This window comes from Psittacula echo (assembly GCF_963264785.1).
Source record: "Psittacula echo genome assembly, chromosome: 8".
In the NCBI taxonomy this organism is placed as follows: Eukaryota; Metazoa; Chordata; class Aves; order Psittaciformes; family Psittacidae; genus Psittacula; species Psittacula echo.
Genome location: NC_137744.1, coordinates 9779478 through 9805764, shown reverse-complemented (window position 1 = coordinate 9805764; position 26287 = coordinate 9779478). Strand labels below are relative to the sequence as shown.

General features: G+C 39.2%; 1 protein-coding gene across 1 annotated transcript; it reads left to right on the top strand.

Moving 5' to 3' along the window:
• Positions 1–15505: 15505 nt before the first annotated feature.
• Positions 15506–26258, top strand: ZC3H12B (zinc finger CCCH-type containing 12B). Its single transcript, XM_080625007.1, has 5 exons — positions 15506–16192; positions 18504–18643; positions 19384–19618; positions 19709–19815; positions 20395–26258. The coding sequence occupies exons 1-5, from the start codon at positions 15582–15584 to the stop codon at positions 21813–21815; spliced, it is 2514 nt and encodes an 837-aa protein (XP_080481133.1). The 5' UTR covers positions 15506–15581; the 3' UTR covers positions 21816–26258.
• The last annotated feature ends 29 nt before the right edge of the window (positions 26259–26287 follow it).

Here is a 26287-nt window from a genome sequence, read left to right as displayed (position 1 = left end):
AAGTTTAGACTATTAATTATTGTTAGTAAGGACATCCACAAGAAATTTAACATATACACTCATGTAATGAGCCCACAGACATCTCAGCCAGATCACATAAAGTCAAAACTAAACTAAGCCCCACAAGTGATTGCCCCTCTGTACTCCCCCTCCCCCTTTTTAAGATAAAACACTAATTTCAGACTCTTTGCCAAGTCTTTCCCTTTTCTGATTTCTAGATTGTCCAGATTTTAAAAACTAATAAAACCCACCCCCCTAAACCAAAAGAACCCACCACACAAAAACCCCTCTCTTGGGCCTGATCAATACATAGATCTCTCTTTAGAAGGGGAGAAATGCAGTTACTGGAGTGTGAGGATTTGCAGCTTTCATTTTTGAAAGCAAAGCAGTAGGCTTTTTTTCTTCTTGAAGATGAATTTCCCGCTTCTTCACCTTGGAAATGTGTAGTGTTGTCATGCTAAGAATGAAAAGAATCTTAGAATAAAAGAATAATCAGTTTGGATTGGACTCCAGGAGTTCATCCAGTGCAACACCATGCTCAGAGCAGACCTAATTAGTGATAGGCTGACTTTGGTTCTGCAGAGCAAAGTAACAGGTGTGAAAATCTAATCACAAGATGCCTTTGAGCTTCTCTTGCTTGCTACAAAGGTGCTGTTTGATGCTTCCCAAGCAAGGTGTCTCTCTCTGCTTGTCCCTTTTTAGCAGCTTGTGAAATGGTTGTTTCAGTTTATGAGAAGGCTCTGTCCTACCAACTGAGGACATCCTGCCTCTTACACTAGTGGCAGAGCATGTGAGGGTCCACCCAGTGTGTTGAGACCTTTTCAAACATGAATACTCTTTGTTTTTCAGGTTTCTTAAAGATTGCTTCTGGATGAGTTTTTTGGCTTAAAGGAACATTTGGTTTAGTCTATCGAAGTAGTATTCTAAATATTCAATTGCAAAATTAGAATGAGTGTAAATTGATGAGGTGCATCACATCCTTGATGTGTCTTTGGCTTAGCTGCAAACACAACTCTTTTTTTTTCCTTCCCAGAGCATTAATGAGTCATTTTGATCTGCAGAGTAGGTTGTACCAAATGGCCTTCTATCAGAATGTGCATTAGGAGAACCGGTGCACTACTTTGGTTTTAGATCTGAACATATGATCTCAGTCTATAAAGAACTGCTAACAAGCCATCTTTTTATGTAATGTTGTCAACTGAAGGGTAAATATTGCCTTGGTAGGGTCAGCAGACTTTGAGTAGCAATAATGCCAGCTGAAACTGCTTGAGATTATTAGAGAAGGTTGGTGGAAAGAACTACTGTATTATTGTGAGAGCACCTTCTTTTGAATGCATCCTATCTAATTTTTCTCCTCTCCCTCTCCCTCTGCTCGTCTCTTTTATTTTCCTGGCTTGGGAAGTACAGTTGAGCACCTGATGTAACAGAAATATTCCATTTCCTTCCCTTCAGAAGTCTGGCCTGTTCTTTGTACTTGTCTTGTGCTCAACACTACCTGTTAGGTGAAGCAATCTTAACTCCAGAGGAAAATCATAGACATAAAGAGACAGCTAAAATGCCACTTCCGGTGTTTATAATTCCAACTAAGCCCATTCTGTCCCTTAGAATTTGTACATATGAGTGTTGCAAATGAAGTAAGTTCGGGGTAAGATACTCAGATTCTGTACTACCTTTGTGTTTCTCTTCAGTTTGCACTTGATTTGAAGTTGGCTCCTTCAAAAGCCATTTCAAGCCCTTTCTTTATGACATGCTAGACCCAGCATGCTTTTATGTGTAGTCTAATATTGATAGCAGTGATTATTTGAAGTATTTACTGAAATACATTTAAAATACCTCAAACATGGAGGTGATATTGGAGTTTCTTAGTACAAGTTTTCAGTTTAGCAAAACTCCACAATGTGCTAAGAACAAGGTGAAGATGCATATCCTCCTACCAGGGCTTCTATTCTAGGACATTGTTATTCTATTATCTGTTTTTAATTGAATCCTGGAGTCATCACCAGAGCAAGGGGTTCATCACATCTTTGCAGAGAAAAGAATACATTGTTTTATTTAATGTTCCAAATCTGCTTTGACTTTAGTGTGTAATAGGTTTTATTTGGATCTTCAGAAGTGGCCATGGTTTCTGAAACTTCCAGCTAATCGAAATACTTTTCCTCATTTCCCTGTTGTCTGTTAACAGGTTCATGTTGGGGTTTTTTTCTGGCATTTTCTAAAATGGTCTCTAGATTAATTTCTGAATCCTTCAGGAAAGGTTAGCCATGGAAAAGCACCACAGATGTTCAGTCAGCTTGTCAGCCAATTTGTGTGTTGATACTACAGTTTGAGGAGAGTTAGAAAATGAAGTTCTAAGCATCTTCTTGGAGGTCTTATTTCTGATGGAACAAAGTACTTTTCTGTTTAGTGTCTTGCTTGTTGTGGGCAGGTTGAGCACAATAGCACAGTAAGTCAGTACCATTTCCACTAAGCTGAACAACGGAGGTTCAATCAAGGTCAGCCAAGAGCGTATCTGTAACTTTGTGACCTGCTGGGACTCTGTGGCAGATCTGGGAAGTTTTTTGGGTTTGTTTTTTAAGTCTTGATCATTGGAGTTGTTGTAGTATTTAATTGTTGTAGTATTTAATCTGATTTTGCTCAAATAAAAAAAGACCATTAAAAGACAGTTGTACTGTTAAACTTTCAGTCTTGGAAGTAAGTAGTGGCTTTTTGATGTAATTCAGCTGAATGTCTTGTAATTGCTGAATGACACCGTGACTTTCTGATGTCTTGGTCCCTGGTCCAGCCAAACACCAATCACTTGAAATGGAAAGTGAGAAACTGAGGTCCTTAGGGGGTAGCTGCACAATTACTTTTTGCACAGCAATGCTTGTATAAGATATTTTTGTCTACCATACGGGTTCATTCTTACCTTTGTGTTGCAGGATGCTCTTCCATTTTGCACAGGGACGATTATTTTTTGGAGATGCACTGGAAACTTGATCAGTGTTTAAAAACAAGCATTTTGCCCCTAACTCCCCCTTCAAAAACTCCCCACCCAATTCTTTTCCAGCTGGCATGCGTGAGCCCATCAGCCTCTTCATAATGTAGGAAGTCATGGACAAGTAAGTTCCTGGCTTAGGGGTTTTGGTTAAGATTCTGTGGCAAGACTGCATGAATATAGGTGTGCTACCTGCAGACAGTCTCATCAGATTTGAAAATGAATGATCTGCCAGCTCAGTGGCTTACCTTATATCATTGCCCTGTATTGCCATAGCTCTCACACAGCAGGCATCCTTTGTTTTAAACTGAGTCAGTTGTGGGAAAGGGATTTCAGGGACAGTGGGCAAGAAGTTGGTGAGGAAGAACAAGTGTGTGGCTTAAGCTTTAGCAGCATTTGGAAGAACTCTTTACTTTTCTAAATTGGTCTGTGAAATGCATCAAGTGATACATTGAAAGATTCACAAGGTATGTGTATATGTATGGGCATATCTATCTCTGTGTGTATGGTGGGTTTTTTTCCCATCACTGCTCTGTGTAGACAGGACACATGTAGGTACAAAAAGGCTCAGAAGATCAGAAAGGTAAAGCTTAGTGGTATTTGTAAAGTTCTTGCTAATTCTATATATTCTGGTGTGTGGATTCCTCAAATTCAGTCCTCTGCACAGCTTAACCACTTCTACCATTGCAAGTGTTCCCTAAGCATTTGGTAAGAAGGAATATCCCCTTCAGGGTTGGGTGGTGATGATGGTTACATTCATCTGAACTGATGAATGAGCAATGAAGATCTTCCCTTGCTCTTTGCCTCTGTAGCAGAAGTGTGCTAAGTCACATTCCTTACTGTTCTACTCCAAAGGTGGTTAAAGGAGGAAGACAGATGCAGAAACAGAAATGACAATTCTGTTTTTCTTTTATAAGACTATACCTGAATTGATTCAGAAAGGAGGCAGCTTCTAAGTAAAAATTATGATAGTCGTAGCCAGCAGGCTGGTTTTCATTTGTGGCTTCGATATTAATTTTAAGGACAAGGTATTACCAGCCAGCACTTTACTTTAGACTTAATGTACGTCAGTGTTGTATTTCAGAGAAGTTAAAATAAGTAGAAAAAGTGAAATCTTTTTCTTGATGTTGTTCTGAGTTTGGTTTGATAGAAGACTCCACAATATCAGGCCTTTGATTAGTGTAAACTTGAGGTTTCTCTGTTCATCAAAATGACAGTGTTGAAACTTCCCATTAGGATGTTGAGACTGACATTGCATAGTGAGGTAAGAAAAAACCCATTAAACGGAATCAAAATGCTGTCATTTATATGGCTTTAGTTATCAAGGGATTAAAAACTCTGATCTGCCATTTTAATGCTTCTGTTAAAAGTGCTGTGTGACTTAGTGCATGCTCTGGGAATACTGATTATACATGTCTGTAAAAGTATAAAGGAGCTGCAAATCTGTGCTCGAGTCTTTGGTTTAGACCATCTCTTCTACAACAGAGAAATGAGTTGGTTTAATTTATTAGATTAAAAAGTACAAAAAGTATTTGAACATGTGTTCATTTTAAGGTAAAATAAGAATATTCCTTTTAAATAGGAAGATTCCTTGCTCCTCCTACCTGCTTTTATCTTGGTTAAAGCCTCAGATATACTTGTTTTCCTTCACCGAGTGGCTTGTATGTATTTGGGACTTTTTATGAAGCTGTATCAGAGAATGCTGTACATCTGGCAATGGTTTGATGTTTATATGAGTGCTGTTTGCTAAGTACAAAAGGTCTTAGAACAATCTTAATAAAGCTATTTAAAATACAGTTTTAAAGGGAAAAAAAGACTGAGTTCTTTATTCCCGGTCCTGCTGGGTAAATTCAGAGTGCTTGGTCATATCATCTTGTTGACGCGATGGAGAGATGCACTTGAAACTGTGACTACAGATTATGAATGTTGTATTTTTGCAAAAGTATCACATTTGGAGTTGCTTTAATTTCAAAATGGCCAACTTAAATAGGAGAATTTTCTACAAAGCCCATTTTCTCCCGTATTCAGACAGTCCTGCAACACTTGACACTGTCAATGCAAATGAAATATACTGAGCTACCACATGTGTCACGCGAACATGTAATTCATTCTAAGGATCAAAAACTAAATGGTGAAAGTGATTAATACCTGTTGAATTACAACATATGTATTATTATGGTATAGATGTGTAAACTGTAATGGATTCCTGTTATCTCTGTTTAAAGTCATGATAAATACGGAAATCAAGTGGTTCGAGTGTATAAACACAGAGGCAAACCGCTACAAATCACCAGCCCTTTTTATTGAGGACAAAAGATAATTGCACATCACGTCATGCAGCGCAGCTCTGCTCTGCTCTTTGAATCCATTCTGAAATACCCAAATGTTAATTTTGGAATATTTTCTGCTTTTCTTCAGTTGTGAATCTGTCCCAGCAGATGTGTGTGACCTGGGTGTATAATTAGAATGAGAAAAGCTACCATTTTTATTGTGACTCATAGGCTTTGTCAGCTTTAAGAGCTTCTTTCTCAGTAGATAAAATAGCTCACTAGCTCAGAAAATATTCAAAGCAACAAGCAGGAGTGTGTAATCTCTGCACTGCTCCTACAATGAGAATGCTATGAGAAGGTTGTGGCTTCAGTGCCATGAAAACACGATTTTGAGTTGTGCCACTTTCTTCGTGAGCGCTCTAGAAATGTGGTTTCAAAATAAGGGGCTAAGCCAAAGCCCAGTGTCATCGGTGCACCTTGAGGTGCTCTTTGTCTGTGTGCTCTGACATAACTCCTGCCTGCTAAATTCTGTTTTGTCACATTCCTGAAGACTTTTGCAGTTCATTTCGGGGTTTTGGGGGGGTTTGTGTGTGTGCTGCAGGCCCCAGTGGTGAGGTCTTTAAAATGGAAATCAGTTGTGTGTTGGAGTTTTTAAAGAGCATGGAAACGTGCTCAGAGAACGAATGCATCTTCAGTGTAACCACTAGTCTGTGCTGTAGCACACTGCAGTGTTGGAGTTCCTGTTGAATGTAGTATCTCTGAATACTGAATCATTTTTCAAACGACTTCTTTTTCTCTTGGTTGCTGCTCATATTGTTTCCATGGTTTTAGTTTCTTAATTTACTGTAATCAGCATGTGTGTTACCAGGAAGTTGTCAGCTTTTGTGTTCGTAGGCTTATACACTGTCTACACTGAAATCACATGGCGTAGCTGTTGTAGATCTGTAGTATACCAGCCCTACCTGTTTGGTTGTGAAGATGATAGAATGAGTTTCATTCATTCATGTGTTGTAGAACAAGTAACTCGCCATCCTCGCCAGTATCATGCGAGGTTTACACAGTACGCGTCTGCTCTTAGTGGCTGAGCTGGCTATGTGAAAATGGCTCTGGCTTGGACGTCATTGTGTATTTCACTCAGCTGCTGGTGAGGTAGAAATAGCCACAGTAGTCAAAGACTTGGCTGTTGTTTAGAACAGCCTTCTTCCAAAAGATGCCTCTTCCTGTCTTACAGGGAAGAATCTATACAAAGGAGCATGCTGATGATAAGTTAGTGAAATGAAGAAATGTAAGATACTAAGACATTAAAATTCACACTGAAGACAAGGGAATAACTTGATTTTTGTAATAAAAAACTATGCCACCTTTTTTTAATTCTTGTTAAGGTGTTTATTTGACAGTTTAAGAAATACCAAAGGAGAAATCTGCACTATTTATTCCTCACTGTGCATATGGAACTCCCCCAAATGTTAACCATTACATGTATCAGTGTTCAGTTAGATAACAAATAGTCCTCCCCCTCTTTAAAATACGTACTGTGGGATCACTGTCATATGTATTTATTATCCAGGTGAGAGACATTTGAGAAAATAATTGTGATTTGGTTGATGTTTTCCTTTTTTAGTTTTGTGGTTTAGTATCTGCAATGAATGGCAGAACACAGGTAAAGCTGCTTAACAGTTGGTGAAAAGCTGATTAAAAGATTTAGTTAATGAAACATTTTTAACGTAAAAGTTGTTCCTCATGACAGACGGGTGCACTGTAGAATTGCTCCTTTGAAGGGTATGGCTCAGAGCACACTGAGGTGGCGGAAAGGGAGTGTCATAAGGGACCGAAAGAAGTTCTTCAGTCCATTCTCTCACCCTGTCTTCTCTGATTGTGTTGGGCCATCTGGAAGGAACTGGCTTTGAATAGAGTATTTCTAGCACCAGCTCTTTAACAGTCATTGTCATTTGAATAGTAATTGTTAAGTAATTCCCAAATATTTTTCATTGCCATTAAAGCACTTTATTATTGAGCAAACATTTTCCTTCAGTTTTAATACCAGCAAAATTAAATAGATGCTTTCAGTTTGGTCCTTTATGAACAAAATACAGATGATTTTGCCTCACACTTTTCTCTGAATCACACTATCAGTTCTACTAGTCAGTCGTGACTGTGCCGAAAGAAGTGTTCAGTAAGAAAACTTGGTTGCTTAGCAATGAACATCATGAGAATTAAAATTTTAAAGCCCCGGTATATGTATTTCAGAGTTATCTTCACAGCAGAAATTGGTAGTGGTTTTCTTTTCTCTCCGTATGTGTGTGTTCATATTCGTGTGTCTTTGGAGAGAATGTAACTCATACTAAACAAACTGCAGTTTGAGCCATACAGTGCTATTGTTTCTGATCTGTGAGATGAGCTTTTATTCCAGCTTTGAGAAGATTTTGAGGCACACTCACTTCTCATTTCGCAGTTAGCAGTAAAATCGAGTGTTACTAAAATTATTGATGTTTTTAACGTTCTGGTTTTGCTTGTAAGTGGATTTCTTTTTTTATTACCCCCTGTGTGGTAACTCCTTAATGCATCTGTACCAACCAAAGAAGTGGAATAACAAAACAAAGCAGTTGAAAATGATCCACAAGGATAGGTTTGTAAACTGATTGTTAGTGCTTTTTTCCAGTAACTTTTTTTCTGTGCACGTAAGAGCAAAGTGAGCATAAAGGCAATGAGATAATAGAGAATTCTCAATGAATCACCTGTTGTTTCCAGAAATAGAGCTCAAGATATCATTGTCCTAAGGCTGCCTGAAAGTTGTCAATTTATTCTACATGATACATAAATTGCTTGCACTAGATTAAATATAATCCATAGTTCACTTCTGTACTATTCAGTCTGATGCTGCCCTGATAAAGGTACACTGTGTTTGCAGGCTAGCTTCATATGCAGAGGTGAGATTGTCACTTTGTCTCTTCACTTTATTCTCCTCGTCATCCTTCTGTAAAGGGTGCCAGAGTCTCATCAGTTTTCTTTCAGGCTTTATTCTATACCATGTAACTGTGGAGTTAATTCAGATGGCTTGATCTGTTTGCTTCACAGATTTCTCATCTATGGATCTTACCTCCTTTTTTCAAACTTCTGGCTAAATAAGAATTTTTGTTCACCCTGAATATTCAGCTTTTAATTCCAGAAGGATGCCTCTTCCTGTCTTACAGGGAAGAATCGATACAGAGGAGCATGCTAATGATTGATAAGTTAGTGAAATGAAGAGACATAAGATACTAAGACATGAAAATGCATGCTGAAGCCGTGAAAACTGCTGAAATGCTGCTTTCATTTCTCCCGGATATGTGGGTCCAAAATCTGGGAATTGTCCCAGACCTGGCTTCTTCTTAGCCTTACGCAGTCAGACTCTCTGAGGTTTCTCAATGTTATGGCCTGGGAGATGGCTGAAATTGAGTCTTCTGTTTCTGTTAATCCATCAAAATGTTTATCCAGGCTTTCACTTTAGATTGAGATCCTTTCCTAACTGCTTATTTTGATGTGTGTGTTTCCACACATGCGTATTAAACACAATTTCTTTTCACTTGTCCCTATAAGATCTCTCAATAAAACCCCTTAGTGTGTCCACAAAGTACTGCCTTCTAAAGGTGTTTCAGTGAACTGAAACAATACAGAAATGTTTTGTCTGGTCTTGCTGATATTCCAGTTATCACTTGCTTAATTCAGATGTCATCATCTAAGTATTGTATTTGCTCCTGGGCAGGGACTGTATAGTTAGAATAGAATAGAATAGAATAGAATAGGAACTGATTGAGGTGTTTAGGTACAGTTGTATTACCACTGCTTGATAATGTAAATCAGAAATTCTTCATTATTGTCAGTATTCTGCAAGATGATGTGTTTGAACTTCTGAGAAGTGGAAAAACAAACTGCCATTGCAGATTTGAAGTTTTTTAGCCTGAATGCCAGGGTGTTGAATGCATACATAGGGGAAGTTTTCTCAGGGATGTGATACCAATTGTGACTGCTTTTACATGTATCAAAGAAATCACGAGCTTTTCACCTAAAGTGGGAAGGAGGAAGATTCATAACCAGGAGTTGTTTTGATATGGATATGGAAAATGTGAACTATGAAATACAAATTATCTTTTATTTAAAATTGATGGGTTTGCACATACTTTCTTTTACACTGTGTGTATGCAGATGGTGCATATTGCACCCAGGGTATCACTCTAAAGTTCACTGTTATCTTTACTCCATCTCTTTTATTGTAGAAAAATTCAGTGGTGACTTGTCTGACGTAAAAAATCGTGTGGGACCTGATGGTGGTGTTAGAAAAGAAGTTGAATATTTCTGCCTTTAGCTATTTCCTTTACAAAACACGAAAGTTTGCAGATTTAAGTGCACCACATGTGTGCTTTGTACAGTTACTTCTAACAAAGATAGCTTGAAACTCAGCAACAAAGGTACATTAATGCAGATTTTAAGTTCTTTGCACTGTATTTTTCACTTTGGACTTTATTAAATCCTTTTTAAAAAGAATTTAAAGTCAAAATTATAATACATGGACAAAAGATTTAAGTTGAGAGCAAGTAGGCGATATATATATTGGTGCATGATTGCTAGCAAATACCAAGTTGAACTAGCTGGCAAGCTGTTTCAGTGGCTGGGAAGCCATGTGTATGTGTTTATCTCTGGAATGAGGCAACTGAGGAGTTGGCCATCAAAGGCACAGCATGTCCAGGCCAACAGCAGAGAGCAGGGCTGATGGGCACCGCTTTGGCCAGCAATGAGGCCATCTTGGAGCTTGCTGAGTTGGCTTTGTTCAACATGGGGGCAACTCCTGGTCTCTTCTCACAGAAGCCACCCCTGCAGCCCCCCTGGTACCAAACTCTTGCCACATAACCCCAATATGTATGTATGTATCTATATATGTATATGCTTCCCACTAACAGACCTTCATCTTCACCAGCCAGAGAGGGGAGCAAGATGAGGCCATTGGTACCGCTTGTATTTGTGTGGGTGCTGATTGTTGGTATCTGTGTGTCTGCCCATGTGCGTGCTGGATACATGTGTGTGTAACCTGGGATTACTTGCTTACCTTGCTAATGGCTAGAACTGGGGTATGCAGCTGCTTGGGGTTTCCTGAACAGAAACCGTAATTATTTGTTACAGTATATGACATGTATTTGACAAGGGATATTTATGACTCTATGAGCAGCATGGAAAGCAGGAAACGGTATATATAGACTGAACTATTCAGGGCTGCAAAGAAACAAGGGAGAGACCACAGTGCTGGCTTTGTAGCTGAAGGCAGTGTCACAGGTCTGATTTCCAGTCTGGAGGGTGTGAGGAAGGGTTGTTACTTCTTGCTGTTGGATATTTTGTTTTGGTGCTCATGACCCAGGAATGGGGAGAAATCCTACAATATCCCAAGGTGGTGAAGGCAGTGGCACAGTTAAGCTGCCCAGATGGAGTGACTGGCTGAAGGTGAAGAGGCTTTGGTGAAGCCGACTTGTTTCCTAGAAGCTCTCTGGACAGAAGTGCACAGGGCTGTAGAGATGGGCTCTGAACACTGCCTGTGCCTCATTTTCTGTCAACACAGCAGCTGATTCTAAAACAGGTTATCAAAGCTATTGACAAAGCCTGTTTGGCTTTGTGTGCTGCTGGGTGTTTAAAGAAATGGGGAAAAACTACTTACTTTCCCATGAGTTACAATGTTAGGTACAAACGGGACCTTTTGATTTTTAGCACTTCCCTCACAAGCTCACAGATGGATCTGAAGAGGAACTTCTTATAAACCACTGTGTTTTAGTTTGTAACTAACTTGAAGATAACTAGAGATTTATTTCTTTTTTAGGAGATTTTTAATTCCCATCTCATGTATTTGAGAGCTAATGGTGATCACGACGTCACAGACCAAATATTTTCCACTGCTATGCAAGAGAGGGATGAGATAGCTAAAATTTCCCGCTTAGTGGCTTTCAACCAAAGCCTGACATGAATGAAAGAAAAGGCAAGAAACTCCCAAGATGAGTCACAGAAGTGGGTGTTTCCATAGAATGAGATTTCAGGACAGATCCACTGATCTAGCACTAGTGAACAAAGAATAGTAAACCCAGCTCAGGACTGGCAGAGAGCAGTCCTACATACACAGCACTGCTTCATACCGTGGATTGTAGCTGAGCTGCTTTCTTCATGTGACAGAAGTGAGTATGCAGCAGCAGTGAAAGAAATTGTTCCTAGAATTACACTTCTTTTATATTTAAATTGTTTTTTTGAATTCAGGATTATTGAGATGTGACTGTGATTAAACTGCCTGGTTAAAATAAGATCTTACTTTCAGGGAAGGGTAAATGAAGTTTAGGGTGAATTGCTTATATGATGTTAAATAGCAGAAGACTAGAGCTGTGTATGTGGAATTGGGGCAATGCAACAGAATGGTGACATGCAGATAAAATACATTATTATGCAGCTAAGACAGAGGGGGGAAAATGATGAAAAAACTTGAATAGTTGTCATTAACAACAAGAAGAGGTTGAAAAATCTAAATGTGGGAGTGATAGTGACAGTTTTACCCAGATTATTACTGTAAAAATAATCGTAGTCTCTCTGAGTGAGAACAGTTGATTTAATTTCCAGTTGGGAAGGAACATATTTTGCTTGTAGTTTAAATTAACATTGAAGTGTTTATAAGAGAACATCAAGCTGGTAAAAGTGAGTCTTATCGCAGGTATTCTGAAGTGTTCCTTAGTTGCAGTGTTTTGTAAGCTGGGGTGCACTGTGCTGATAACCTGCATTTTTAATCTTCTTTTATAATAATTCTTTATATCCTTTGGTTTAGTTTTGGCAATACAGGGTTATATGTGAGACCAAATTCAAACCCAGTCCAGATTAAGCTGATTAATAAATACATCTATTTTGGCAAGTACTTGGGTTGTAAATATACTGCTTTTAGTGCTATGTGAGAGAAAATCACCTCAAATGGAAACAGAGTACTACAATAATAATGGTGTCTAGGTATTTACAGGGATACTCTTTGAATGCCTAATAACGAAAGAACAGGAAGTATCCAGCTGAAACCTAACTGATCAACATTGGAATTTCCGTTCAAGTGCAAGGAAACTATGGGTTTATTCCATATTGCACAAAGGATTTAGAATATGGTTCTTCATTAAAAAAAAAAAAGTGTTGGTTGACTCAAAACTTGGCCTTTAGGGTTTTTTTTAGATATGTGCTTAGCATTTTCTTTAATGAGCTTTATTTCCTAAGGACATCAGCAGCCCTCTCTGCATGCGTGTGTGTGTTTGCATGTATGTGCGTCACAAAAAGAGCATGGACCAGTGAAAGGCACTGCATTTGCGATTACTTGGAGTGAGTTTGAGACCATTAATAGTTACTGGTCAAGCTGGCCACCTTTGCTATGTACTTCTCTTGCTTCCTTAAGAACCACCCAGTTGTAGCTGGAAATCCTGCTGTTCATCAAGAGTAATTTTCACTCACACTGTGCTTCACATGACGTGAGAACTAGGACTAGATTTTAGAATATTCTGGGTTTTTTTTTGTTCTAAACCTTTTTTTTTCCCCCCTTTAATAGATAGGTACTTTCCAGTGTCATTGAAAACACTGTGTTGAAGTTCATTGTATTCTGGATGTATATCTACCATCTCCACCAGTGTGTACATTTATAACAGCCAGGTGAGATGTGTAGCTAAAGAGCATAAATTAGAGTGCAGTCTTATAGAATGTTACCATTTGGCCTGTTTCAGGTCATTATAGATTTCATTACGTTATATATGACTGTGTAAATGTTGCACAGATTAATAATCTTTGCTTCACTTTGGGGCAGTTTTGGGTTTAGTTGGTTGGTTGGTGGTTTTTTTTGAAGGGGTGTTTATACTCTTATGAATCCCTCATAGGCAACAGAAAACCACCATTTAATGCAGGGAAATGGTCAAGGAAGAAGGCTGCCAGAGATGAGTGGTATATTAGGGGCTGTGGTTTTCAGCGTCTTATTGTCTGAAAAGTAAAGGATGGGAAGACTCAGAATGAAGAAGCTTTGACTTATACACACACTAGTGGTTTGTTCAGTTTTCTTTTGTGGCTTGTAATGCTTTGGGAAATCTCTGAACTGTTAGTTCAGAAGAAAAAAAATCAGTTTTTCATTTTGAGGATACTTTGAATATTTGAGATTTTGGTTTTATGTTTATTGCATTTATTTTACATCACTAATATTCATTAATATATGGATGCATTTGAGCATTTCCATTATTAGTCACTTAATTTCAGTATCTGTTTAGCTTTGTTCTATGGAAAAAAATTAAAGTTCTATTTAAGGAAGAAAAAGCCAATAAATTATAAGATTACCAACATCAGAGATGCTTTTCTTCCTCCTACACTAGACACAACTTTCCCCCCAGGATAGATTCCAATACTTGTTTTTAGTCCGCGGCTGGGTGTTTGCTGTACATCAAGGGAGTTGCACTACTGAACGTTAAGGAAATATGTCTCTTATTTGCCTTTTTGGTAGGTCACAGTAATTAGACGAGAGCCACTGTGGTCTGCTGGGGAGACAGGAGTCAGGCTTTTAAAAAGCTTTTGAATACAGTGTACTTGATAATGTTCTGTGTATAAATAATTCATGTACTTGGTTGAGTGCTTGTGCTCTTGAGGAAAATTTTGTCTTCTTTTAATGCTTGCTTATAGCCTGAAGGAGTGGAAGACGTGAGAGGAGAGTCAAAAGGCACATGGAAGAGATACAGATCTATTCTTAGTTACACGAGTGACCAGTAACCCCAAACAACGAGTTATACTTTCAGTTCTTTTTACTTCTTTTTGTGTGCATGAGGAGCTTATTAGGAAAGCATATCTTCACCCAATCTCTGTGCCAGTGCCAAAGTTGTGCCTGTTTTGTGACACAAAAATTCTCATAGGAATCCTGGGGAAGAGCTTTTCATGCATCCACAGCTCACATCTCCAGCTGTTGTCAGACCACAAAGGCACTGGCTATGCTGTTAAAAGCGAAAGTATATTGGAAAACTGGTGTCAATACCAGGTCTTTCTTCTGTGGTTGCTATTTAAATCCAGGATCATGCTTGTCAGGCCTCTTTGGAAGACATCTTTGCTGACAGGAGCCTCTGCAGTGAGTGTAGCTTTACAACTGAGCTCTTTCAGAAGTTGGGCACCTTTTCCTTTTTTTACCTGGTGTTACATCTAAAAGAGCTGACTTGAACAGAAACAAGTTTTATCAAAATGAGACAGTGGATTCAAAGGGGTGGTTTCTGCGAGACTATTCCATCATTATGCTTTGTTACTCACAAGTGGGACTTGCAGCTTTCTCAAAGCAGACCTCTAGCTGATCATTTTGGTAATCAAGTTTCTCCACTTACATGCAGTTATATCTAGTTTTACTTTACCATTTTATCTAAAACTGCTGTAGGTGCAATTCTTCTTAAAAACTCTTTTTCCAAGGCTCCATGACATCAGTTCAGCCCTTCACAGGTCATTTTAATCTTCTCGTTCGTCAAACCTCTCGCTAGAATTCCCTGAACAATATTTCTTCTAGTATAACACAAAAATTAGGAGTGTCTGTCCTGACTTTCTGACAGAATGCAGAAATATCCATCCATGATTTTGGAATTCTCAGTGCAGTAGGTACGAAAACCAGCACAAGATGGTCGACATGTAGAACCTTGTGCATCTCTTTAGTGACCTTGACAGTCTAGCAGCCAGCTTGTAGTAAACTGAAGTTGGTTCTGACAGTAACCCCTTCCTGAAAGAGGCTGAAATGGTTTGTGTTGTATCTTACGCACCCTGGAACTTCACACAGTTGTTCCTGCAGTAGACAGGCTATTCTGCAGTAGAAGGCTGGAAAGAGGTTTCTGCTGAAAGTAGTGGGTCAGTCTTTTCTGCTTTATTACCTTTAAATATTACTGAGCTACTCCAGTAATTCCAGATGTATTGTGTGGGAAGTGTCATTTTTGTACATAGAGTAACAAGGGGAGGAAAAGAGTTTAATTTGTGGTTAAAGAGACAACATAATTATATGCTTTATTCTGATCAGTGTGTTACACAGTAATATGGATGACTGGGGACCTCTGCTGCCTTGTAAACCAGATCATTGTGGTTGAGGATTTCAAAGAATCCTCAGAATTAGGCAGAAGCTAATATTCTTGTTCCTTTCTTTTTTTAAGGACCTTCATGTTGGTGTTGTTTATGCCAGAACACAGTAAGCAAGGCACATTAACTCCAGCCTCGTGTCCACCTTTAACTGGCCAACACAATGCAATTGAGTATGAATTCCAGGTGGCTTTGGAAATGAAAGAGAACTGAGCTCTGGCTGGAAGCTGAACGTGATGACGGCCTGGTCTATGGTAGGGAAGCTGAAAATGGAGAAGAGGCACTCCAGAGGAGACAGAAACGTGGAACAAGATGCTGGGGAATGCAGTGCTGAATCTGAGGAATGGACGAGCTCAGAAAGTGAACCTGAGCAACCGTACTTCAGAAGCAGCTGTAGCAATACTCAGTGGAGAGAGAAGGAGGTTTCCACTAAACCACATCGGCCACTCTGTCGCTCCCCTTGCTTGGATCGCCCAAGTTTTTCACAGAGCAGTATCACACAAGACTTGAAGCTAGATGAATGCAAAACAAATTTGGACAAGGAATACCAAGCTAAAATGGATTTTGCTTTAAAGCTTGGGTATGCAGGAGATCAGATCCAGGCTGTACTGAATAAACTGGGAGCAGATGCGCTCATCAATGATGTTCTGGCAGAGCTTGTGAGACTTGGCAACAAAAGTGAATCAGAGGGACAAAGCAGTGCCAGCAGTACCGCCAGTACTCTGGTGCCAAGAGGCCCTTGCCCAAAGGAAATAGCAAGCCCTGAACTGTCACTTGAAGATGAAGTTGTGGATAACAGCGATAACTTGAGGCCAATTGTCATTGATGGAAGCAATGTGGCTATGAGGTAGGTCTCCCTGTCACAACATTTGAAAAGAATAAGTCACTAAAATATGTATGAGAAAAATCAGTATTGATGGCAAAGTCATTTTAAGTCATGTAGTATATTTACACTGATAATCCATCTTTTTTATCAGCTCTTTAGTCCAGGGTTTTAATTATGTTGTTACACCTTTATGTGCAATCTGTATTTCAATTCCCTTCACTCCCTTTTTGGACCAAGTTCTCCCCTCAAACCTTTTTGTTCTACCAATCCAGCTGTAGTGTGCTTCAGTGTGCATGGGTTTAATCTTCTTGAAGTCCTTGAATATTTATTTAATATACAAAGGCAACCAATTAGGGGAGGAAAACTTGGTTCTTTGTAAAATGCCACGCCGTGTATGCTGATGATACGCAGTTGACTTCAGGGTATTTTTGCTCCTGCTGATTAAGCCTGCTCAGAATGCAAAGCAGTTCAGCTGTGTCAGTACAGGGATATGCATGATCTAATTGTGCTGACTCACACAGCTGTGGCACTTGTAATTTCTTGTGCACATGTGCATTTTGGTCAGCACTTAATTCAAGAGGTATTTGTCCCATGCCACTTCCAAGCATGTCTGTAGAGTTCAGCCATTTGATTATTATTATTTGATTATGAGAAAGTATGATTTTTTGTGAGGGAGTTCTTTAAACACTCTCTTTAGTGATCAGTGATACCAAGATTTCTTGCAGTAGTGTTTGCACAAGAGATTTCCTTTAGTATCAGCTTTCTGCTCTGAATTTGTCATCTGAATTATTATCTATTATCTTTTTCTTTAAGGTATTTAGAAAGTTCATATTTAATACATTTCTTAATACTTTGAGTGAATTAAGTACTCTCAGATTTGAAATATATTAACCCCCCCTCAAATCCTGTAAGAATATTTTATATACAGGATTTTTGAGTGCCAAGTTGTGGCTACATTTATCCAGAAGATGTTTCTGTAAAGCAGCATCACCAATACTGCATTTAACTGTTTTTCTTTCCTTTTTCTCTGGGCCTGTTGACTCTGCAATTTCTGCAGTGCTTGAGCTCCTCTTGAGCCTAATGTGTCTAGGAGCTGGAGAAAAGTGTTTGTACCCTTACTATTGCAGAGCTTCAGTCTGATGCCTGATTTATGGAATCATAGAATATCTCAAGTTGGAAGGAAGCCATAAGGTTATCAAGCCCAACTCATAACAAGATGCAGAAGCATTTGAAAATCTCAAAAGATATTAAATTCTGCGAAGTCTGAAATGTACAAAAATCTGAAGAAAAATGCTTTAGAAACATTAGGGCTTCTGTATTCATTATTTACATTGCAAGAATCTGGACTAGGCTGGTGAGCCACAGTGATGCAGATGGTATTACATCTGTCTGCCTTTAGTCTGTTTCAGCGTTACCTTCTATAACATCCTGAGGCCAGAAGAGCACACATCTTGCTATGGGCCAGTCATCTGTGATGTTGCTCTATAGTAATAACACAAAGTTCTGAAAGATAATCCATAGGATAATGATAAAAATACAAATTTCTTAACTATGAAGCATCTGCTCTACAGAGTGAGAAGTGCAAAAGTTACACAATTCTCATGCTTAAAAATACTGCAGTTATTGATGATGTAAATGGAGACTGAATATGATTCATAATTAATACTGTCCTTACTTCCTATCAAAACTCTTAACATTTCATTTCATTTACAGAAACTTCTTAGGCCATTTACAAAATTCAAGCCCTGTATTTGAATTGTGCTCTGTGTTTCAGAAACCACATTTTTGATGGGCTCAAACAACTTTGAGTTATTTCTTTCCCTTAAAAAATCCTAACAAAAAATACAGAACCTTTACTGTTAAGGAAACATCTTATTTTGATCTGGATGTTGAAAAGCACCTGTGACCCATGGCAGCCAGCTTTGTCAGTTCATTCCTTTTTTTGTTACTGATAACTTTCTATGGTAATATTTAGGGCAAGCTCAATTTGTTGGGTAAAGTGATATTTTTCATTGAATATGTGAAAAGTCTTGAAGTTTGGTTTGGTTTTGCTTTTGAGGTAGTGAAATTATCCATTTCTAGAGTTTGAAGTAGCAGGGTTGTTGTAATTTGATGGCTGAATATCTCTGGGCAGTTCTTTTTCCAGTTGTTTAAGCTGGTTGAATACAAAGGTTTAGCTCTTTTTATGGACTTCATTTCCCTTATACCCTTACACCTCTTATAACTCTTATATAAGGAGAAGAAAACCCCACACTACCCCAAAACAACAACCCCCCCAAACCAAATCTACCTTTTGTCCTTACTTTTTCTAAAACTTTTGCATGTTCTTTAGCCATGGGAATAAAGAAGGCTTTTCCTGTCGGGGGATTCAACTAGCTGTGGATTGGTTTCTGGAGAAAGGACATAAAGATATCACTGTGTTTGTTCCTGCGTGGAGGAAAGAACAGTCTCGACCTGATGCACCAATTACAGGTAATAGATCAAGGTTTTCTTTGACCCCTTGGTTAAAGAAAAAAAAGTATTGCGTTAAGACATAACCATGTTCTGTTTGTGATGAGTACTGGGCTGATGGGTACCGGTGATGGGGATACACACTGAGCTGTGGATGTGATGTTGCACTTCAACTATTCATTTGAAAACACAACTGTTTCACTGACGAGGAAACAAGCATTTAAGTATCTGCATTTGTAACCAATGCTGGTTTTTTGTAGCATTACTGGATCATTTCAACACTTTTGAGAAGTAGTCAGAATTTTCCCATTAGCAAAACCATTGTTAAACATATAGGAACGGATTCTTAGTTGCTGGGTGAATATATAATAAGTAGTATCAGGCCATTGTCTTGAACACTGAAAAGGCAGCATGTGTTTTGACCCATAGAAAGTACTTAGGATGTACTCTAGGCTAACAAGAAGGCTACTGTAATACAGTAATAACCGAGTTCTTGACGTGTTCAGGAAGATTGAGTAAATGTACATGGTTGTTTACAGAGGAGTAGCATGGTTCTGAAGCTTAAATATTGACCATTTAGCCAGTGCTTTGAAACCACAAAAATACAACTTTGCACCTAGGTGTTTTTTAATGACAGTGGGGACTGTATATGAACATAATAACAAAATACATTGTCAGAAAAGAGGGAGGGAGTTTCACATTTCACAGGCTGCATTTCTTGAAAACATTTTTGAAGTTGCTCAACTCGAATTATTTTACAGATCAAGAAATCCTACGTAAATTGGAGAAAGAGAAAATTCTTGTTTTCACCCCATCTCGAAGAGTTCAGGGAAGAAGAGTGGTTTGCTATGATGACCGGTTCATAGTGAAGCTTGCTTTCGACTCGGATGGTATCATCGTATCCAATGACAACTATCGGGATCTTCAGAATGAAAAACCAGAATGGAAGAAGTTCATAGAGGAGCGGCTGCTGATGTATTCTTTTGTGAATGACAAGTACGGGGGTTTTCTTCAGAAGTAAGGGAATTTGCAAGTTCAGAATCCTCAGTAGAAACCAGAATTCACATTTCATTTCTTTCCCCTTAGGTTTATGCCTCCTGATGATCCTTTAGGACGCCATGGTCCAAGCCTCGAAAATTTCTTAAGGAAAAGGCCAGTTATTCCCGAACATAAGAAACAACCGTGTCCTTATGGTAAGTGCCCAAGTCAGATTGATTTGTTGTATTCAAAGGTAGGTGAAGCAAGCAATTAATTAGCATCTTGTCATACAAGTAAAAAAAAGTAAAAGAGTAAACAGTAAAAAAGTGCCATTTTTAATGCTGCCATCCAAGTACTATATCCATTTTTACACCCTTCTTACACATATGAGTAAAACCAGTATAGCAGGAAATGAAGGATTACCAGATATGTCTTGTGGATAATGCAGCTTTTTGCCATTTTCTTCTGGTTTGTATGCAAGAAAGGAGATTCAGAACTGTACAAATTGTGTTAGAGTTGGTTTGCTTTATATAGCATGGAGTATTGATGTCAGTATTGAAATCGTGAGCCAGGAGGAAGGAAAGGTGATGTGTCCTTCCCTTGATGCAATGATATACATGGATACAGGCAGCAGAATCTGTGACTGCCTGTATATACTATATAATTATTCTTTAGGGTGTTAATGTAGAAATATTAGTATTGAGAAGTGGTGAAAGATACAAAGAAAAAAAGATAGCAGCTGGTGGTACTGATTGGGTTTTGGTTTATTTAACTTGAACCCACTTTTTTTTCAGGTAAAAAGTGCACCTATGGGCACAAATGTAAATATTACCACCCAGAACGGGCAAACCAGCCTCAAAGGTCAGTAGCGGATGAGCTTCGAATAAGTGCCAAATTATCTGCTGTGAAAACTATGAGTGAGGGAGCCTTGGCCAAATGTGGCACAGGGCCATCCAGCTCCAAAGGAGAAATCAGTTCTGAAGTGAAACGCATTGCCCCAAAACGTCAGTCAGATCCAAGCATTAGATCAGTAGCTGTGGAGCCTGAGGAAAAGTTATCAATAGCCCGGAAGTCCGAGGCCAGCTCTGTCCCGTCTCTGGTTTCTGCATTAAGTGTACCAACGCTCCCTCCACCAAAAAGCCATGCAGCTGGTGCATTAAATACTCGCTCTGCAAGCAGCCCGGTGCCAGGTTCCTCACAGTTCATGCATCAGAAATCCTCACTGGAACATATGTCCAGTGTGCAATATCCTCCTATACTAGTCACCAATAGCCATGGCACCTCAGTTAGCTATACTGACCAGTATCCCAAATATGAATCATTGGGGGACCATGGCTATTATTCCTTACTCAGTGATTTCTCCAACTTGAGCATAAGTAGTATCCGTAACACAGATTATTACGGGGCTGATATGGACCAGGGGATGTATTCTAGAAACTCAAGCCCCTGTCCTGACAATTGCTTAAGCCATACAAGTAATGATTCTTATTCCTCTTACAATGACTTGTATCTGGGTGTAGCAGATGCCAGTTCAGAAGACAGTGTGAAGATCCACAGACTGCCATCGCAAAATCGTCTTCAGCCTTTTACCCATGGTTACCATGAAGCCTTAAATAGAGCTCAGAGTTATGGAAGTGAAGAGCCTAAGCAATCCCTTCGCAAACAGTCAGTTTCCCACTTAGGCCTCCATGCCCAGCATCCAGTTGTTGGAGCACGGTCCAGTTGTCCAGGAGAATACCCTGTGCCTCAAAATGTTCATCCATCAACTGCACAACCAAGCCGTGCCTTGGTCATGACAAGAATGGACAGTATTTCTGACTCACGGCTTTATGAAAGTAACCCTACGAGGCAGAGACGACCACCTCTCTGTCGAGAGCAGCATGCTAGCTGGGATCCATTACCGTGTGCATCAGACTCTTACACTTACCACTCCTATCCATTGAGTAACAACCTCATGCAGCCATGTTACGAACCTGTAATGGTAAGAAGCATGCCTGAGAAGATGGAGCAGCTCTGGAGGAATCCCTGGATTGGGATATGTGGGGAACCATGGGAACCTCATATCATTCCAGAACATCAGTATCAAACATACAAGAACCTCTGCAATATTTTCCCTCCGAGCATTGTCCTTTCTGTGATGGAAAAGAATCCCCACATGACAGATGCACAACAGCTGGCAGCTATGATTGTTGCCAAATTAAGAACAGGGCGTTAAAGCGTTACAGCCTCTTTTGGATAGATAAAACTACGCAGCATATAGGACCTGGAGGAGCACGTAAATGAAGAGGGAAGGGGCCAATCTGTTGTAAATATTTTCTACTAAGATAGTATAAAATTCTGTACACAGTAGCAATCATATATATGCTGAGGCACTATATAAGAGTTTGATTGTATTGTAAATTTTAAGGTTTTAAATATAGGGATTTTTAATAGTATTTTATAGGAAATGCATACCTTGCTGCATGGATAGCTCATTAAGAACTACAATGTCACGTTCAGTGTCTCAAAGCTGTTACTACAAAATTATTGTTAGCAATTATATTGCATGTATGAGTGTACACTTTCAATTTACTTATAAATACCTAATCGGCCTTTAAAAGTAAGCTCTGTACACACCCAGATGACTTCTAGGGTTTCAGCTTTGCCATTTGACACTGCCCACTGGCATAGGAAATATTGAAGGAAAAGTAACCTTGACAGAAATTAAAATCCTCACTTTGTAAAAGGAAAAGCTTGATTTCAGCTTTTGGTACTTCAATTTCAAAACTGTTCCCCCGGAGTTTCAGTGTCTGTCACAGCGTCCAATACGTTGGCTCCGTCCAACAGAAGCCACGTTAGGACCAAACCCATTAAGGGGTGTGAAGGTGTGAGTGCCATTCAGTACATTAAAACAAGGTTGACTGTAGCTTCTCTCTTCAGAATCGCTTCCCAGCTCCGCACTAGGCAGCTGCTGCCCCCAGGGACCAGCCAAGCTGAAAGCAAATGGCCAGGTTTGCGTAAGTTGGATTACTCCACCTGAAGCAGCAGGCACTGGATGTTTAACATGGAAGTTCGTCAGTAACTACAGCCCTTCCTCTGGGGGCAAGGATGGTGGTTGAGTGAGCCTAACCTTCACGATGGCTGTACAAGATCAACTTGAGAAGGGGCTGGAGGGGGAAGGCTGCTTCTTGAAAAGAGATGCTCCAGTTTGGGTTTATGGCAAAGCTGGGCCTGGTTTTCGCTCTTCAGATCCACGCAAAGGTGTGCATTTGCCTCATGAAGGCTTTTAGAGTTCCTGTTTCAACAGGTGAGATAATTTTGTGTGGCATTGTTTGCGCAACTGGTATCTTGCTCAGGGTGGGAACCTTTGTAGCTAAATGTCTCCAAAAGAGGCGTTTATTGTTTTTTAAGCTGCACTGACTGGACGCCCTTTTTTGAATCCATTGTATATTTCAGCATTTGGAACCATTACTAACTCGGCACGGCTCGAGCTAGGACTTGTTGACTTCTACTGTAGTTTTTTTCATGAAAGTTGAGAAAGGCCTGGTTTATGGCCTTTTGTTTCTTCATGAGAAGGTGTGACACTGCCTAAATGTTTCTTACTGTGAAACACACGGAACGTGAGGCTGCAGTCAGGGTTGTTTCTGGTGTTTTGATAATGGCTTGCATGCTGCTTCCTAGTTACCTGTCTGAGGAACAAAGTTCTATCATTTCTTCCACTTGTGTTACTGTAAGGGTTAGTTTGATTCAACATCTCTTGTGGGCTCTTTATCATGTGCAAAATACCTTCCTGTCATACTAAAAACCCCAAATAAGAACAAACCACAATTACAGGTGCAACTGCAGTTGACTTACTGACATTTGATAACCGTATCACTTCACACAGGATAAACATCCTTGTGTTGGTACAGGTAACAGACACAATGGCCACATCATGTATCTAAAATCAATTATCCTGAAGGTGAGTCTGTATTTACACTCGGTGTCTGCAAATTACTTTTAGTTGGTTATTGTCTGTTAAAGGGGAAAAAAGAAAATCTTCAGACATTGAAAACAGTTGGAGAAAAGATTTAACTCGGGACAAGCTTTCAAACCAATTTCTTATTAACCTGCATCTTCTATTTTTGATTTGCGATTAATTCTTATTCTCTTCTCTTGCATGGTATAAAGCAGCTGAGAGCAATGCCTCAAATAACCAGAAATGACCTTTTGTTTGTTGATACAAATTGTATCTCTTTTTCTTGATTGTATAAAAACTGTGTATAAAAAGAAAACAATAATCTCTAGATTAACTTCAGTATTACATTTTCACCACCACGTGTGTGACACCGTGTGTCACAGGGAAGTAGCCCATGAGTAATTATGGATCTTTTTTATTTCAAATGGGCACTTGTAGTTTATAGACAAACAAGGACAACTTTTCAGAACCAGGTTATTATGTGCACAGATACTGTGTGTACACCTCAAAGCATTACATAGTTATCTTTAGTCTATTTATTAAGCAGATACCTTCTTGCACTAAACTTTATGTGAAAATGTTGCTGTTAACTCATCTGCATGTGTTTAAAATGTGACAATGATTGCTAGAGACCCTGCTTTATTCTGAACCCATTAATTTATAACTTCTTTAGATATAAAATGAAGTTTCTTGTGCACTCATGTTTTCCATCTTGCATGGAATTAAATATTTGTATGTAGAAAACGGTTTGTTCCCTTTCTCTCCACTTCTAAGCTATTTTAAGAGAGGTTTAGGAAGTGATTTTGATGTTTTCTGATGTGGAAAACTGAGCAGAAATTTCCATTAAGAAGCGTTGGCTGGTTCATGGAGATACTCATTGCTGTAGGACTGTCTGGTCATTTTAATTCTCACTAACTTCTGTCTTACTGATAGAGTAATTCCTTTTTAAACACCGGGCATACTATGCCAATACAAACCCGGCACACTATTTCCCTAAGGCAAACTGTCTTTCCCTGGGAAGCTGTTGGCCTGTGCCCTGCACAGAGCTACAGAAGGGGCAGCGCAGCCTTGTGGAAATAGTTTGCAAGTTTTCTGCTCCTTTAGTCCTCCTTAGAGGTAAAACCCCCTTTGTCTGTGATGTGCTTTCCTAATCGACTACTTTAAGTGGTTAATATGTCATCCCCATCCGTTTTCAGATATGTTTACAAGCCAATTCAAAACACTGACACGTTCGTTCATCTTCAGCGCATAAGCTTAGATTTCTTCTTACATGGAAGAGTTGATCTTATTAACACCTGATCATAACTGTCTATATTGTAAATATAAGACTTTGTATAAATGCTCTTTTTGAGAGCATGGTATTTAAATGTTTTTAAAACTGTAAGAGAACAGTTCTAGAAACTCTATTTTAATAAAATCCATGAAATTACAGTTCTAGATGAAGGAAGAAAGAGCGGGAAGGTAAAATCCTGGCCTACTGCAATCAGCAGTTGTTAAGCAGTAGACTTGATCAGTGCTTTCCTGGGGCCAGAGTGTTCCCTGGGAGTTCTGATTTACTGATCTCTCATCTTTAGCTATCTTACTTTCATATAATTTGTCACTTAGAAGCGTATAACCTTCAGTTCATAAACCATGGGATGTCAGTCTGAGTTATTTAATGTTCTTTTTTGTAAGAATGACATGTCAGTAATATATTAACTTGTACATAAAGATGACTTCACTACTGTTCGTCCTGTTGTGGTTGTATTGAGCTGCAGTAGTTGGCTTTCTTCATTTGTAGAATTAAACATTCCTGTTTAATGGTTGTAAACTTTTATAAATCTCTTTGGGTTTTTTTGGTTGACCCAAATATAATGTAAGTCTTAATGACAAAACGAGTGAACATGGATGTTAAACCAGTACGTGGTATTCGTAAACCTCAGTAGTAGTAAGCGTGCACTGCTCTAGCTGCTGCTGCATGTACCCCATTCACTAGCATGAGTCTGTTTAGCTTCTGTAGAAACGCTCAAACTGTGAATTTAACAGCAGAAGGTGTGGGTATGGTTGCTGAGAACAAGCAGAAGGAGCCTCATTACAAACCCAAACCATCTCTGTAGGTGAGTTCCCCTGTACATGCTTGTTCTGCCAGTCTGCCTGAAGGGGCAAGTTTTGGCATTTTGAGATTCTGAATGATCAAGTCAGAACACACACAGAATCTGCCCAAATAATTCAGGTCCAGAATCGCTGGTGACCTGCGCTTGTGCCTGTGCTGCAGCCACCCCTCAAGCAGGAACATTTCAAGGGATGCATTCTGACTACAGTCATTGGTAAAGCTCCATGCTGCAGGCAGGGAACTCATCGTTTCTGTGAGACTTTGCTCCACAGAGCTGAAGTATTACTTTAAGCTTGACTTGCCCGAAGTTTACCTGAAGGATCAGTACTCCAGGACTCATCACTGTGATTTCTACAGTGAGTGTTCAGCTTTAATACTCCTCTTACCTCCCCATAGCTTTTCTGTGTGACAGAGCCTTTATTAACTGTATCTCTTGCAGTATTTCAACTGGAAAAGTACAAGTGCACTGTCACTTCAGTTATTCTCATGCCAGTGTTTGGTTATTGAAGAGCCATTATACAACACCTATGATTTTGGTCTGTGGTATTTAACATTTGTAACGTATTAGAAATAAGAAGAAACTCAACAAAATCTCAGCTATTCCCTGTTCCCCTCTGTGTACCAAGTTTGCACAATTATTTAGTAACATGAAACCTGT

Excerpts from the sequence above, each read along its gene's own strand:
- ZC3H12B (XM_080625007.1), top strand. The coding sequence starts at position 15,582 with ATGACGGCCTGGTCTATGGTAGGGAAGCTGAAAATGGAGAAGAGGCAC. Across the intron at positions 19,619-19,708 it reads TATTCTTTTGTGAATGACAA|GTTTATGCCTCCTGATGATC; the intron begins GTACGGGGGTTT and ends CTTTCCCCTTAG. Across the intron at positions 19,816-20,394 it reads GAAACAACCGTGTCCTTATG|GTAAAAAGTGCACCTATGGG; the intron begins GTAAGTGCCCAA and ends CTTTTTTTTCAG.